We start from the raw sequence: 17,260 nt of genomic DNA, 5'->3' as shown, positions 1-17,260 counted from the left end.
AAAAAGGTCACATCATTTTTAACGTCACAATATAACAAGTTCTGCCGCCAAAAGCCCGTAAGAGAAAGTCATTCCTCCAACTGATCAGCCTGGGAGACCCAGTCGTCTGAACAGCACCCCGACATTTGCATAACCTTCAGTTAACCTTGCCTGCGATTTGATCATCTCATCTGACATTGCTCTGACAACCATATCTGACTCATTTCCAGTAGCTAAGGAAGATGGAAGCAGGGTTCAGCCCCTCTCTACTCGATCTCAACCTGACGCTGGTCTCATTCTCAGGTACTGGAACGCTGTTAGCAGGAGCTGCCTCACTGCTCTGTCTCGGTGGAAGGTGTCATAGAAAAGTCTTAGAAAGGTACTGACACCTGTGCCTCGGAATGATAGGTGAGGATTTTCTGTTCATGATACCAACCATTTAAAAAAACAAAAGGTCAAAGTTGAGAAATCCCATTGTCCTGAAAGGATCTGCTTCTATCAGTATGAGGTCAATCATTTATATTTTTACAAGCACATACATAAATGCTGCGTATGAGCTACTTACACCGGACTATCTTGGTTTAGTTTCAGCACATTATATAAAATTAGAGCTGGAATGAATAATGGATAACTCAATTAAATTATTCAGATTTTAACCACTGATCGTAAATCCACTTTTCAAATTGAGGATGTGATGCTTTTCTTTGCCATCCAGTAAAGTAAACTGGATATATTTGGGTTTTGGACTGTTGGTCAGACAAAACAGAACATTTTGTCACGTTGGTGTGGGAGGAATTGAAGAGTCATTTCCAATTAATGGCTGTCATATATAGACAAAATGTTTTATTGATTGATCAATTAAATGTTAATCCTCAGCAGCCGTAGTAAAAAATAACCTGGACCTCATTTACTTCTCATTTTCAAGGGGAGGGTGATGTCATGATATCTTCACCCAGCTGTTATTATGGTTGAAATGAGCATATGGAGACGGCTGTAAAATGGAACAACGGTAGAAATATATGAAAAGTCTGCAATGTGTGGTCTCAGTGCCGCGCACTGATCGCCCTGACCTCTAAAATGTGACCTATGCCTATCTAATCCTCTCATTATGTTCATCCTCTCCCCTAATCCCTCCGTCCCTCGCTCGTTTCCGTCTGTCCAGGTATCTGCTGCCAGTGACCTCCCAGTTCATCATGAAGTGGCCTTCGTCCAGGTTTGGCCGCATCTCTTCTACGGTGCCGCGGTCACGCGGCCTTTTGGCTGCCAGGATGGGACACTTCTGAGGTCACCGGGGGCAACCATGGCTCCCTTCACCTTGCCTTTTGACGCCAAACCTCCCTCCTTCCGACTCTCACCCCAGCCAAACACCGATCTCTGCATGTCCGGCACAGATCCGAGGTCGAGGCAGCTCCGGAAAGCGTCCGGAGCCTAAACCTGTGCCGATTCCCCCATTGACCGACCACAAAGAAGGGACAGGTGATTACGGATTGCTGAAGGGACTTTTTTCAATTTCGATTAGTCTGGGCCGGCATAGAGCAGCGGAGCGCTGGTACCCTCAAGCTCCACCGTTACCCCCAGTGACAGCAGACTAGGGGTTCTTTTCTCATTGTAATTGCTGTATTATACCTACTCACTGTACAGTTACAAGTCACGGTACTGTAAAAGGAAAAAAATAACAAATACTTAACAATGCAAGGATTATTTATTTATGTACTTACTTATTTTGGAAAGTATTCCACGAATGCAGTGAATGCTGATGCACAATGCAGATATGGAATGATTAACAAAACTATCCCTTGTTTAATGTATGGATGTATGTCTGTCTTTGCTTATTTGAATTTAATTTATTTCATAACTTATATAAGAGGCTTTATGTTTATAAGTGTTTCAATAGTCACTTTATGTTCCAGTTTTTACAATGAGAGAGGGGGTGGTCTGAGGATTCAAACCTTTGAATGTTGACGCTTCATGTTTTACCTTCGTGATATTGAGAGCTGCATTATTAAGCAACACAACGTTTAGAATGTCAATGTAGTAAAGCCAAGCCTCTTTGCCTCTTAGAGATGGAGCTAACTCTGATGCCACAGCGCAAAGGGCCAAACTTAAGTCTTAGGAGAGCACCCGGTTTCCTGATATGCACATTGCAGTACGTCACAGAAAGAGACAGCGGGTGCACATAGCAGTAGTGTTTGCATGTTTAGATTTTTAGTCGCTCGACCAGATGAGGTGGAGCTGCGTTTGGAATATACTTGAAGTTTTCTTTTGTTATTCCGTCATTAATTATTGTGTCTTTGTAGCGCTTTCACTAGGAAGGAGACACTTCACTCTTAGATTTGTAGTCCGGAGTATGGATTTGTCAGAGATAACAAGGACATCGCTCTTCAGCTTGTGTGGCACTTGGATCATCAGCGCAAATGTTCAGGACTGTAACGGCGGCATGTTTTCTCGGGACGAGCTGCTGCTGCCTTTTCTCCCCCATCGCACTGTAGGTACAAATGCCAGATCATGGATGTGCCAAGAATAAGCACACGTGCTTCATGTGTTCAGGGCTTTTACTGCGGTTACTATGTCACGAAACACAGTAGGACCTCATTTAAACATAGCATTACATGTCGATAGGGAGAAACGCAGCGTTAGTTATGTACTTTTCTGCGTCAATGAGATTAGAGACTAGACCCTTTAAAGATGATCCTCTGTCAGTGTGCATTTTATAACATCGATCCTGACTAACAAGTGTCGCAGCAACGCTGTGCTGAATCTGTCCCATACACCTAACACTACTGCACAATGCCAAATATTTTCATTTTGCCTGATTTCTTCTGTGTTAAGAGTAGTACTTTTTCCATTGAAGGTATGAGATTTTTAATTTTACATAGCAATAAAATATTTAAACAAACGCATGTGCTCCTTTTGTCTTGTGTTTTTATAGTTCCCGATGTTACATTTTGTGATTGCAGACAATTCCATGCACACATATACAACTTTTGCTGTGGGACCATGCTTAATTAAAAAAGGTCACCAGCTCTCTATCAGGCTGCAGAATGGATGACTACCGTGGCAACAAATGACGGCTGACATTCGTTAAGCTGCGACAAATGACTCATCACTTGACATGGCTGTCTCAACCCACTTGATTCTGAAATATAGGTGGTACAACTTGACAAGTCAATAAGGGGGGAGCCACACACACACCTTTTGTGCTCGCTTCAAATCTCTTTTCCAGTCCAGTGAAAACCCCGATACACAACGGAGATGGTTAATGAGAAAGGATGTTAAATTCCTACATAAATGGATGACAGAACTCGAAACTACTTGTCGTAAAGTGTTTTTTTGGGGGGAGGGGGGACCAGACGGGTGGGCATCACGCCTTCTTATCGACACCGTCGGTGCGAAGGCGTTATCAGTCATGGGCTGAGCAGAGAGGGGCACGCTGCATGCACCAACAGGCACGTACGGCTACGCAAAAAAACGCTCTGATTGCAACACAAGCTCAGGAAAACAATCATCACTCTACATTCTTACCTGCAATGGACGGCAGATTGTGTGGAGACAGACGGCAAATGAAGACGGAGCAGAGCGGTATGACACGCATTTGGGCGACAGGCCGTGGTTTAGCTAGAGACCAATTCCCATTGATGTTCTTTGAATAATGGTGAGGCAACTTTAATAATCTTCACTGTTACTTTTCAGTTAATTAGCCCAGATAGTATCGACAGAAGTAGGAGCTGTGAAGCAAACACTGGGGCTAAATGATTCAAGCAGAACTAATAAGAAACACCTGAGGTGCCGTCAATCTGATGGGTTCAGAATTTCCTTTCCACCTGATATCCGGTATACTGGAGCGGCCTTCTGGCTATCTGGGTCAGCCTCTGAGGGAAACTACTTCTCACACAAGAGGACCGCGATGGGCAGGTGTCCCTCGCCTCCGAAATGAAAAAGTGTGTGTACCCGGGCAGTTATTTCTTGCTCCATCTTGACCTGAACGCCACTCTGCACGGATGATCATTTGTGCGCACACACACCTCCCCTGAAAAAAGGATGAAAGCCAGTTCTATTTAGACCTGGAAATGCGGCACGGCCTTCAGGTCCTTGCGACCTTTCCACCCCCTCCGTCCCTCTCTCCTTCCCTCTTCCTGTCAGCAGAAAAGGTGCAGGGTCGTGACCTTGAGGCTCCCCTGCCTCCGCCCTGGCCGGGGGCCCTGAAACCGGCCTAGAGCGGAGGCTGACAGTCTGGTGCTGTGACCCCCGACGTGCTGTCCAAAAATATCTCCCCGCGCAACAGAGCTGCGCCGCGCTGCTGTCCTGACCTTTCCACTCGTCACTCTCCTCGGGCCCATCCCATCAATTGCTCCTCCTCCTCCTCTCTCTCTCCGCTACCTGAGTGTGGTCCAGTCAGCCTTTGCAGCCAGACTCCAGCCTTTTCTTTTCACAACACCCAGATGACCCAGTTTTCGGTGCCCTGAGCCGACCTCTCCGGCTTTGGGAGTGAAAAGGGCGACTGGGAGCCGGCGAGAGAGGTAGATGGTTCAGATGAGATAAGGAGGCAGACAGAGACACACACACACACACACACATAAGCTCAAACACAGATGGTCGAGCTTAAAAAAAAACAGATTTTATGCTCTTAATCCACTACTTCAAATGACATGGAGGGAAAAGAGCAGTGTGATTTGTTGTGTAATTACGACTGGCTGAGCGAGGTGTCCGGGCGGCTCGGCTGCCCTCTTTTCTCTTCCTAGTGTAGCTTTAAAAGTGCAGCCTGTGGTGGTTTGAAAGCTTCTAAAAGTGACCTTTCTTATCAGACAAACATTGCTTGTGTTCAGCCTGTGTATGACACAGTGTGTGTGTGTGTGTGTGTGTGTGTGTGTGTGTCTCTCCTACCCACACAGTGTGCAATGAACTGTGTTTGTGTGTGTGGCATGTTCACATATGTTAACTGCTGTGTATTAATAGTTTTTCAGACCTCACACCTGCCTTTATGTCCTGGTGTTTGTGTGTTTAATGGGTATTCTCAAAGGGACACGTTCAATGACACCTGCTGCAAAACATTATCTGTCGGGCCTCGTTTGCGGCGACTTTGCTCTCAGCGGGGGGCTTTAAACCAACAGATAAACACACGCACACTGAGGAGCCCGGATGGTCTTCACGCCGCTCTTCCCAGTTATTTACCACACACACATTTGTGTTTCCTCAGCAACACAAGTCTTTGACCACAGGATGTTTAACTAGGGAGGACATTTCTAGCAGGGTGCGAAATGATTCAAATGTGACTTCTGACTGCTTGTTTTTCGGTTTAATTAACATAGTGGCAACATTTCATTTTATTTATATATATGTATACTAGAATAATATAATTGGGGGTTGAAGTGTTATTTAAATGATGTTGTTTTGTGGTAAGGCTAGTGCTGGACTAATGCTGGAATGATTAGTCCACTAATTAATTAGCAGATTGGCATAAAATGAATAAAGATTAGTTGTTTTCAATGAAATAAAGACGATTAGGGTTGTGGTTTCAGTTCAGTTTATGCTAGTGGGGGTTGGAACCGCTTTCCCTTTTAAAGGCATCATATTTCATATTTTTTGAATGTTCAGATAATTGTGAAAAGTAAAATTGATTAATCAAAAATAAAAATATACATTAGTCACAGTCCTCTTTAGGACCTTCATCATAATTTAGACTCTGACCCCGCTCATCTTTCAGACGTTTGAGTTGGTCACTGACGCAATTAGCCGACTTACAAGAATCTTCCTGCAGCTTCTATGATGATCAATTAAGTGTCGTTTTTCAATCTTGTTTTTGGGGCAAACAAGGCATTTGAATATGAAGACTGAGAAATGAATTAAGAAAATAATCACAGATTAATCAACATAAAGACAAAAAAAAGCAGTGGAAAAAGGAGAATAATTCCTAACCATGGGGACAGCATCCACACGCAACCACGCATGAGGAACCTGCAGAATATGGAGCTTATTCAATGTGTTTATTCAAGCAGAGGTCATCACACTTCCGTCTTTCAACAAGCACAAACAGCTACATTAATTAACAAACTAACTACAACATGTTTTATCGTTTGCAATGAAAATAATAATCAATTATTTTGTTTCATGGCCAAACATGCCCACATTAACACACAAACACGCACAGCACTGTGCATCGCTCCCCATACACTTGGTTTGCCCTATTCGAATGGTAGGTCATTGGTTTGTTTGGAGCCCTGCGTTGTTTCGTCTCTGATCCGCCCATCAGTCACCTTGTTTTGTAGTTGTTTCCTCTATTTACCAGGAGGAGGGTAGTGCTGAGCTTGCAGCTCTGCTTTGTTTCACATTCACTTCTTAACACACTTCTACACCTGGGAGTTGTGCGCTGACAGCCGCCCGCTGTTAGCCGAACAGCGGTCACATGACTCTCACAGTGATTTCCTTGAAGGTACAGCAGCAAGTTTCTTGTTCACCTGTCCGGTCACATTTCTTTACACACACACACACACACACTCACTCACACCTTTGCATTTTAACCAGTGACCCAACCACACACTTCCCTGCTCTCACTGGAGCCGCCGACTGCGTCTGGCTGAATCAGACTCATTGCACTGCACCACTCCGAAATCTTAACCTTGGTTTCAACGCTCAAGGAGCCTGCTGTACTTTGTTCCAACCACGGGGGGGCTGAGGGGGGGGGGGTGTTACAGATGAGCGCAGTTCTGCATACGGCCATCATTCACAGCCCCGGGCTCCCCCAGAGTGTGTGTAACAAATGGAGCCGAGTAGTAAAGGTATTAATGTGAAGGAAAGGGCCCTGTGGTGGAAGTGCAGCAGGAAGTCACTTTCTCTCCCATCTGGCCCCTCTAACAAGATGGAGAGGAGCAGGCAGGTGTGAGAGGTGGTCTCCACCTCCGCTGGCTGGATTAGCACTTCTGATGGGAGAGAAGAAAGGAAGACGATCCTCGGAGTGGGCTGTCACTCTCTCTCCCTCTCCCCCTCTCTCTCTCCATCCCCTCTCTCATACCTCTCTTTCGCCTCCTCTGTGATCACTGCTCACTCTGCAGCGAGGGGGAGAGGAGAGACTCAGAATGAGAATAAATGAGGTGTGGGGAAGGCGTCCGGGCAGCGCGCCCGTTTGCTTTCACGTGTAGGAGTGTGTATGTGTACCTGCCTTCTATCATGCTCAGATCGCTTTCTCTAGCTGCAGTGTCAGGCGGTGGAGCCAAAAGAGCGTCCAGGGACTCTTCCTCCTTTTGCTGCTGAGCGCCCCAGGGGATGATTGAGCCTTGCAGGCCGGGATATTATCAATAAAGTCCCTTCAGGCGGCGGAGCCACTGACTCACTCTGCCCATTACTCCACAGCTGAGTGACGGTGTTGGAGGGTGGGGGTTGCGAGGAGGGGGCAGCTACAGTTTGAATGGGGCTTTGCCTCATCTTTACCTGCTTAGTCCTTCTGAATTGCCTCCTCTTTGTCCCGTCCTTCCTGATCCTCCAGTGTGACGTCCCTCCTCCAGGCCTTGCTCCTCCGTCCCTAACAGATGTCTTCATAATTGTCATTATTTGGTTAATTTCTTACTCATTCGTGTGGCTTTGACGGCACGGCGGTGCGGCTTACACTCAAAATGTGCGGCCCACTCCTGTAATTACACGGATATTTTTCCACTATGTTTCGCAGTTGTTTGATATTCCGCTGCCGTAATGAGGAGGTTGACCTTGTATTTACATTTCTTAAAATTAGTTGAGGGCTAGTTGAAGCTGTCCACATGTTGACCAGAAGCCAAAGAACTCAATTGAAAATTAATTCACTGAAAAAATAATTTGCTGTGATCGTTTTATGCACTTTTTTTTCCACAAACTGAGCCAAAGGACGAAGATTCAGATGTGAACGGCTAAAAACACATATTTGTGGAGGCATTAATACATACAATACAGATCCAAAGACGACTTGAGGGGAATAAAACCATTACTCAAAGATACTTTCTTATTTTCAATTGTGGTCATTTTTATTTCAGCTTACACCTCATTGCTGCCAACTCCACAAATTCCAAATCATCCCCAATCATCCCTTTAACCTTGATGATTCACAGGGACAGATCTCTGGCCGATCTGCTCTCAGCGCCTGCATGAAGGGAACCGGAGAAACCCCTTAACAGAAACCACAGCTTAGTCTCTGGAGCCAGCAGCCATTTTGAATCCATCTCGGATGGTTTAAACAGCTATAACTGTGACCTCATCTTTTTCTTAAAAAAAAAAATTAGAAGGAATTGTAAATGGTGACCCTGTAAACCCTCTTAAAACTGGAAAGTTTTCTGCCTCGTGGGTCAGCTATCCCTTTTACCTTGGTGAGTCCACTTCACGTGACTCTTGTTACGGCTCCCCGGTTCCCTCTGTCCGAGACATTATCCTGCAACAATAAGCCGGACACAGGTCACTGGGTTAATAACCCCTCTGGCGATCCTTTGGCTATCCGGCTCCTCTCCAGCCAAGGGAAGACAGACATGTCTGGTGTGGTGAACATCCCAGAGTGACTCACAAAAAAGATTTTCTCTCCCCCCCCCCCAACTCACCACGGCCAGAGTATGATCCGAAATGATTGTATATACACGTCTCGTTGTGAGCCTGATCTGTTAACTTTTTTTCATTGCGTGCAGATGTTCTGCCTCACAGCATTTTGTTTACTCCGATTAAATGCAGGACTTTCTTTTAAACTGGTTGGGCAGAATAGCTTGGCTTGAGGAGATTAGACTGCGCAGATTTAGGGAGAGATTTGTGTGGCAGATGTGTTGTGTGTGCATTTATTTGTGCAGTGTTTGTACGTGTGTGTGTGTGTGTGTGTGTGTGTGTGTGCGGTCACTGTGTACATTGTGCATTCGGGCAAATCAGTTTGTTTGTGTTTCACTGGCAGTACGGTAACATTGCATGAAATCACTTTAGTAAATATAGCTGTTATCTTGTTCCCATTATGTCTCAGAATGAGAGTCTTTTGAAGCTGACATTTTAAATATCTCTACCCAAAAGGGAGAGGCGCACCACTCAGGATCCCTCAGAATTTCGGTTTCTTTTCACCGGCGGTAAAACTCAAGTCGCAGCTGCTTGAAATACTTCTGAAGTTTAAGGTGGTACATCAAAGTAGCTTACGTAAATGGAGGGCTACAAAACAAACTTTTATTCAAATGCATAGCTGACGTTAATTACCCGAGGTACTCAATGGGTGCAAATTGTTCAAGAGTATCTGCAGCTTTCCAGCAAGTGAACAAGCTCAGTTTTCTATAATTAGTGGAGCATTCTTACAGCCACTGAAACTAGAAATAATTGGCTTCTCAGACTGTGTCTGCAGCTCTCGCTTGTATGTACAGCTTCATCTTTGGACCGGATGCCTTGCCTGCGCAACGTCACGCCGATAATAATTGACATTATCACGATGAAATAGCATGCATGTTGAACACATAAAAAGTTAAGTACAATTATATATAAAACCGATTGCAATTTCCAAGATGGGTTTATAAAAACATGCTTCTGCAGAACTATCCCCCCCCCCCCCTCCTCATAGTAATTAATGCTACTTCACCAAAAGACCATATAAAAACAAAAAATCGAAAAGAATCTGGTTACATATCAGAAATACCAGCGACGACCAAATCAGACCAGGGGCATAAAGTGTGTATGTGTGACAAAAACCCATATCTAAAACAATTATAATAATCTCCATATATATGGGACCTAATGTAGCTATCAGTATAATAATTACACTTACATATATTACAAAATTGTCAGCCAACAACAATGGGGAAGTGTGATTCACTAATAACCGACGTAATGGACAGTTCAAATGAACCGTGACACAATGAAGCTTATAATTAGTACGACAATTTAAAAATGTTGTGGTAGACATTGAATATTTTTTACCCCGGTTATTTAGTGACACGACAGCTTAGTGAGAGCAACACAAGAGAGAATATTAACGGATAAGTCCGGGGATATTCTACATTTTTTGTCATCTAATCCCATGAGCAGACCGAAACCAACTAAGATTTGATCCCACTATTATTTTCAGAGGAGTCAAAGCCCGATGTAGCTTATTCCTCTTATTCCTCCTATGAGATTAAAAACATAGTGTTGCACCCTCATTACCATGAACACACAGTGTATTGCTATCCTGCTGCCTAATGCTCACTTGAGCGGCAAATACGTATTAATCCACAGTTGAAATAGTCCACAAGAAATTCACTGTTTAGCAACTCCTGTTTGAGTAACAAAGTTACTGTTGAGTAATTAAAGGCACGGCTGTTTTAGGAAATAACTGAGCATTTTAGGAAAATTAAAGTACATAACCCATTTTCAGAATTTACATCTTCAAGTCCCACAGTATTGAGATATTGATCTTTTTTTATCTGATTTGTTGACAAAACAAAAAAGGGAATTAATATGAGGCTTATCCTCGAATGTACTATTAGGTTGATATTTTGAGAGCCTAACTTTTGACAATCACACACTGTTCTTAAAATAAGTGCTGCCTACTACATACTGTATGTTTTAAGGGACACTGGAGATGAGTTTAAATCTACTTGGTAATTTAGGAATCCACATGGATACGATGTCAGGCTAATAGGCAAGAGTGTCAGAACTGTAGCCCGGGGGTCCGGAGTGAGCCACTATCAGCTGGAGGTACAAATTTTGTCCGCAAATCTGTCACTGGAGGATGAATGACCGGATTTACAACCTATTTCTGTTCCGTCATCGAGGAATACATGCACTTGGGCTACGGGCTCTGCAGCTCTAGGAAGTGATTGCCCTGGTTTGTGGAATTTGCTGCATCAGACAGACTGCAAGTCGTCCCGTCTCCTGTGCGGCGCAGAACTTCAAATGCAGATGAGAAAAAGGTGCCAAGGGAAAAAAAATTATATATATTATTAAAATAAGCATTCCTTTGCTGTGCAATGCTTTTAAAAGTCTTACATGGATTTTAAACATTATCGACCACCAGGGGGTTTTCGGGGACGTCAGACTCCCTTGATGGAAGAAGGCAAAGAGAAAGCCTTCCCTTGAACTCTGCTCTTCAAATATACACAATGTCGAATAATTAATCCCAATCCTTTTCCTTTTATTTTTGGATTGTAAGCGACCAACGATAACCGACAGCAGTTTCGCTATTCAAGCAGGAAGAAGAAGTCTCTCCGAAAGACGGGAGGCAAAAAGTTGGCTTTCCCTCACAGACAGACCGAGAGACAGATGGGTAGAGAAAGAGCTGTTGTGGGGGAAGCAAACACGCAAATACACAAGTAAAAAGCATTACTTCTATCGTTATGATGATGATGCCAGCACCGCACTGACTGGTATAGGGCGCCGTTTGTAAAATGTTGTACGTTCTAAAAACCTGCGCAGTATTTCCACATTTAGCATTATCATATGAACAAAAAAGAACGACAATATTCACATGTCACTTTTTCAAACATTTAGAGAGAATTTCATGTATAACTTTTCCAAGGATAATGTTTGGCAGTAACAAAGTTGTTAAATAATATAAATGTTAAATCTAAATGTAAATGTTAAATGTTACATCTAAATGTTAAATGTTATATATAAATGTTAAATCTAAATGTTAAATGTTATATCTAAATGTAAAATCAAAATCTAAATGTTAAATCTAAATATAAATGTTAAATGTTATATCTAAATGTTAAATCTGAATGTAAATGTTAAATGTAAATGTTATATGTAGAGTCTACATTTAGCTCTACATTTAACATTTAAGACTGAACATTACAATAATTAATAATAAAAACAGAGTTAGGCTGCCGCGTGACACGTGTGTTGTTGACGTGTAGCCTTTTGTACTAAGCATGTCGCTGAGCTACCACAGTCTAAGTCAAATTAGGAAACATGTAGGGAAGAGGACAGGGGACAGGCTGGTTTAAAAATCTGTAGTTGGACTAGTTGGATTGAATTTTTTACATTATTGACAAACGTTAGCCTCGTCAAAACCTTTACAAATGATTTAGTTAAAGCTAGAATTTTGCTCTTGTTTTGACATCTTTTTTTATAAATGTGCCATAACATGGGTTCGGCTTGTATTACCATTATCCAATACAGTGCTCATTCATTCATATTTGTAAAACTACTCCAGTACAACAGCACAGGGTACAGCAGTATTGGGTTTGTTAACCTCTTGCATTATAAGCCGCCAAGGTGGAACGCAACTCGGGTTGAACACGATCAATCAATCAAAAACGGGTAGGTTCCACTTTGCGCATTCGGCAGAGACATTAGCCGCGGTGACGCTTGCCTTGTCATGGACACACGCAGCCACTCGAGTCTCCACCGCATCAATTAGTCTAGCCATCAGCGGTGTGTCGGCCTGGCATAACCTGTCACGCTTTCAGGCAGAGCGTGGATAACAACAACATTGGCGAGAGTCAAGGGGGACAACGTGTCCTAAACGTTGAGTCTGGAATCGACTGAAAATGTGCATCAGTGCATTGCATTTTTTGTTAACAGATAAATGCTACAACTCCTCAGGATCCGTGTGGAGCTCTTGTGTCTTGCTTTTCAGTCAGCTATTGATTCAAGTGGAGGGAAGGGGGGGGGTGACCTTTGGTTAAAGGTGGACCATTAGTTTATATGGTTATTAAGGACCAATTTCCAGACACGAGTGTAACACAGTGAAAGCACCTTCCTCTTTAGTTCTGGAAGTATTACTGATTAGTGAACATTTCAGGGAAGAATGTTTTTTTTTCATAGGTTTTGTGGGGCTGAGACGGCTCTTACTACTAAAACCCCAAATGGGCCTCAGGGATGCTTCCAAGACTATATTGAATATGAAATAAAAGTGATGTACACTCAATCACGTTTTTCTGCAGCAACGCAAAGCAAAATGGAAAGCTACACTTTAAATTTTAATCAATCTGGTTAAATTAAACAAATTGGACAGTCCTTTTTTAGACTCAATGTTGTACGGAATATCTGTTCCCATTTCGAGAGATAGGAGTTAAATCCTTTACTACTTCTCACAAGAAACTTTAAACCGCCAGCCGAACCTCCGAGAGCTCCGACACAGTGGCAGCATGTGAATAGTTGCTCGCCTGTGGCTTCACATTAGATACGAATGTGTGGCTCGGCGTGTTATTGTGCGCATTTATATGTGTGTACTGAATTTGCAAGTACGCGAGTGTGTATGTGTGTGCTGTGTCACTGTATTCGTGTCGGTTTCAGTGAGAACAACGTGCCCTCTCAGAGTAACTGAAAGTGGATGAGCCTGAGGGGCCCGTAGGGGTTGGTAAAAATAGCCCCGAGGCTGATTAGGAGCGCGGCGGCGGGGGGATTTTAAAAAACCTGCTCATTACAGCACCTGTAAGGCCTCTTTAAGTAGCCCTTCTGCAGAACCCAGATGCTCACATCTGCCAAGAGCTGTTCGCCATGCCCGTAAACTTCTCCCGCGCATTCCTCCAGGGGCGGGACATCACGATGGAAGACGACGACAATGGTGGGTAAAAACTCTGGCCTCAATACATCCCAACACAAGAAGGTAACTTCATCTATACTTCATCTCTATGCTTGAATATTTAATAACACCCTCATTTTGCTATCACCGTTCCCCATATGGACCAGGAAAGTTTTACGTTCAACCTTCAGTTTAAAGACAAGCTTGATCCGAAATTTCCCTCCATTTTGCGTATGGAGGCCGGCAATGGTACGAAGCGGAGGAGAGGTTTATGAGCGACTGCACCCCACGCACTCCTAATGGAAAAAGTGACACGGTTTAGAAAGCAGAAGGAACCCACCACTTCTTTAAAACAATAACACAACACAGCTCAACCGTGGTTGATTTAAGTCGTCCTCTACGAAGGGTATACAAACTTTCCAAGAGCGGTGCTCGGCGCCGTTATTGAACCAGCAATCTGTGGGGTCTGAGGAGGCTACGCCCCTCTGTCAAAGTGCTGCTATGAAGCCTCAGCCTGCCCCCGACCCCGGTTGACTCCCATCAGCCCTCCTGCTGGGACAATAAAACAAACGAACCCCCACAGACAGGCTGTTTTGAAATGTGCTGTACTGAAGTCTGTTCCTGGATGACTCTTGGAAGGAGACACAGAGGGAAAGACAGATACAGAAAGAGAACGGGAAGGAACTTTGTCTGTTGTTTATATCTGTGATAACAAATATGATCAAACGATTTTTTTTGCCCTAGATAGCAAAAATATTTCATAAAACTGCATCATAACACACTTGTAGCAACAACAATTCATCGTGGTTCTGCTTCTGATGTTTGGACATTGGTTGATTTCAGCTCTGTTAGTGATATATGTGGAAATTCGGTTCCTGGCACGGGTTTTTGGCAAACAGCTTGGTTTGGATTTAATTCATGATGTGATGAACTACTGGATGCTGCCACGTTTTCTGCTTGGAATTCTTTCAAGCATTTCATTTTCTCTTTTATTTACCCAATCTGTGTGCTATGTGCATGTAGATGCACACACCCATACAGATGTAAGAATAGATCATCGCTTTGCTTGGTCAGAATAGCAAGTTTTCATAGAGTTTCTCATCTTCATAATTGTCTATATGCAAGAGGTGTATTGATAAACAGAAGTCACAGATCGGTTCATGGTCAGAAATTGAGAAAATCCTTGCTGTGGAGTGAGGTAGCTTGGTGCTGCACCATGTGCATAGATCTACATTCCTCTGCGTGTAGCTCCCCGTACCGAGGTAGTCCAGTACAGCGCTGCTCAATATATAGAGCTGAAATACACTGATGTTGTACTTGGAAAGCTTAAGCCCACTTCAGTTTGTAAACAGGTGTATCGACACACATCATTTCTAAACGGCCACGTTTCATATATTTGTATTCGTCAAGAAGTGTAGGTAACCTGCTCCTGGTTGCCGAAACTTAAATTTACATTTAAATATGCACACATTCATGATTGAAACCTGCCCAGTAAATTACAGTCATCCTGTGCGTGCTGGCGACTAACCTCCACATGTACACACAAATGCAAAAAGGTACACATATATGCACCTCCTTGCATACAAATGTCAAACACAAGCTTTCCACCCGCGAATCTACCACCCATCCTTTAATCTTTTCTATCCTTTCTTTTTCCCACTGCAAACACACTCCAGCCACAGCTGTAGGTTTTCACCTAATCCCACTGTCCTCTCATGTTATAACAGCTCTGAACCCGAGCCCTCAGAGAGAGGGGGATCGCCCACACCGTGTTTTCACAGACCCGCAGCATCTGGGCCTGTGGACGTCACTCCTACAGTGTCCTGTTCAGGGTCAAGGACACATTGGGGGATCAAAAAAAAAAGGAGTAGAAATATATCACTTGTTAAAGAAAATATAGTTTGGGAGAGGTGGATGAATGAATGATCCTGTAGCAGATGTTTCAAGCTCGGTGAGATCTTGTAGATTTTTCTATAGAGTTTTACAAACCACCTTCTTTTTGTGTTCAGTTCCACCAAAAAAATACAGCAAGTGTATATTGCAGTAATTAATTTGTGTCTTGATGATGTTGGCAGCTTAAACTGGACTTCACGCCACCCCCTCCTTCTCTCACCTTTTCTCTTTTCCTCCACAGTTTATTTTCTCCTTTTCATCTCCTTATTCCATTGCCTCCTCCATCTCTCTGTCTCTCTCTCCTGGATCACGGCCCTCCTGACCTGCTGAGTCCAGAGCACACAAACACATTTCCTGTGATGTCTGCCAGCTGCCTGGTTAAGCTTGGCTCACCCCAGATCAGCCATGGCTCCGCTTTTTCCTGTTGGCCACCGCTGAACCGCCCGGCCTGGCTGAAACAATCATATGGTCCCCAGCCTTTTCCAGGCATTTCCTGGGTCACCTGAGCAGCGTACGGCCCTCCCTCTCCCACATCCTCCCGCTGCCTGCCCCTCGCTGGCTCTTCCTGCCTGGTTTGGAAGGTCCTGAGAGGGGTCAGGGTGGCCTGGCGTGCATGAGGGAGCCACACTGCGGATATTTATTATTTCATTTAAGTCCTCCCTTTGCTCCGGAGAGAGTAGCGGGACCACTGATGTCTAACGAAGGTTGAAAGGTGACCGTGTGAACTGTTGAACCCCCGAGAAGCAAGGTTGTTGTTTTTTTTGTGGGTTTTTGAATGTGTGTTTGCGAGAGTAAACGGCTCTTAAAAAAAGGGCCCCCTGAAGAGTTAAGCAACCATGGGTTTATGTGATATGATAAATTCAAAAGAGAGCATGAGAACGAAGGGCCACACGCAAACACAGACACACACATGGTCACAGCTGTGCAATTTGGGGGAGATACGTGGAGTACTGTTTAAGTAATTGCATCATTTGTTTTATGTTGTTTGGCAACAGCATAGCATCTACACCTTTACACCCACTCTGTTCTCGCAATGTTATTTAGGGGAAATTCCAGTTACATTAAACCCGGGTCTTATTTTCGTAGCTTTTGCCATCGATCCTATCTGTGATACAACGTATAAAAAAGGTAATTGCCGAGATCTGGGAACATGGACACAGTTAAACACAAGTTCCACAGGGCAAGAAGCATGATCGGTCAGATGATCAGATTAGTTTTTAAAATAGCTCCCTGGAAAAACACGCATTACTTCTGTGGAAAAGCGAAATTTGACCAATTGTAAAAATCTATCACAGTTTAAGCTGGAATTAAAGCTTAATGTGCGAACCCAAGGTTGTACGGGTAGACGTAATAGGTCGCTCGCGTACTACCAATCTGATAATGTTATTTGTGCTCTTGGACTGTGTTTAAGCAAGGTAACCCCATTCCACGATCACAGCAATTACTTTGCTAAGTACAGTGTTGTCATAACCTCTAGAAACGACGGCCACGGAGACGAAAAATAAGACCAATTTAAAAAAGTTTGCAATCTTGGTTGAAAAGAATTTAACAAGCAGCAGTCTGTCTGTGGCTCAGTCATTACACACTCATGCTGTGCAGCCGTATATCGTCCAGCCGACATGACTTTATTTGGAATTCTGAGTTCCAAAGTTTCCAAAAAATATCAGATATGTTTGAGTTTTGGCGAAATGTGTATTAAATGATGCATCAGCTCCCTTAAAGAAATTGTAAAAATAATGATGCAGCTGCAAAAAAATTTTTTTTTTAAAAGTCCTGGGTTTGAAAATTTAATTCAGTTAGTGTTGTCAAGCATTGGTACCACCGTGATTTAATATTTATTTTCTGCAGCATTGATACACTGACTACCACCTGTTCTTTGTTGTCTCTTCTCTATGACAGCCAGTTGACACAATCACGGCTTTTTATAATAATCTAAAATGTAATGTGCTCATGGTGTGTTCCGTTTGT

At 43.5% G+C, this 17,260-nt stretch overlaps 1 protein-coding gene across 4 annotated transcripts in view; it reads left to right on the top strand.

The window, feature by feature from the left end:
* Positions 1–2,875, top strand: part of ttll7 (tubulin tyrosine ligase-like family, member 7) — a 64,343-nt gene extending 61,468 nt beyond the window's left edge. For 3 of the 4 annotated variants that reach the window (XM_078108353.1, XM_040184424.2, XM_040184422.2), the window contains 2 exons: positions 283–387; positions 1,142–2,875. In XM_078108353.1, the coding sequence (XP_077964479.1) occupies positions 283–365 (83 nt within the window). In that variant the 3' untranslated portion in view covers positions 366–387; positions 1,142–2,875. The remainder of the gene's footprint in view (positions 1–282; positions 388–1,141) is intronic. The other variant, XM_040184423.2, reaches the window with a different exon arrangement.
* The last annotated feature ends 14,385 nt before the right edge of the window (positions 2,876–17,260 follow it).

The sequence above is a fragment of the Gasterosteus aculeatus genome, chromosome 8 (assembly GCF_964276395.1).
Source record: "Gasterosteus aculeatus chromosome 8, fGasAcu3.hap1.1, whole genome shotgun sequence".
Classification (NCBI taxonomy): domain Eukaryota; kingdom Metazoa; phylum Chordata; class Actinopteri; order Perciformes; family Gasterosteidae; genus Gasterosteus; species Gasterosteus aculeatus.
Note: the sequence above shows the minus strand (reverse complement) of the source record. Positions and strands in the feature narration are given on the sequence as shown.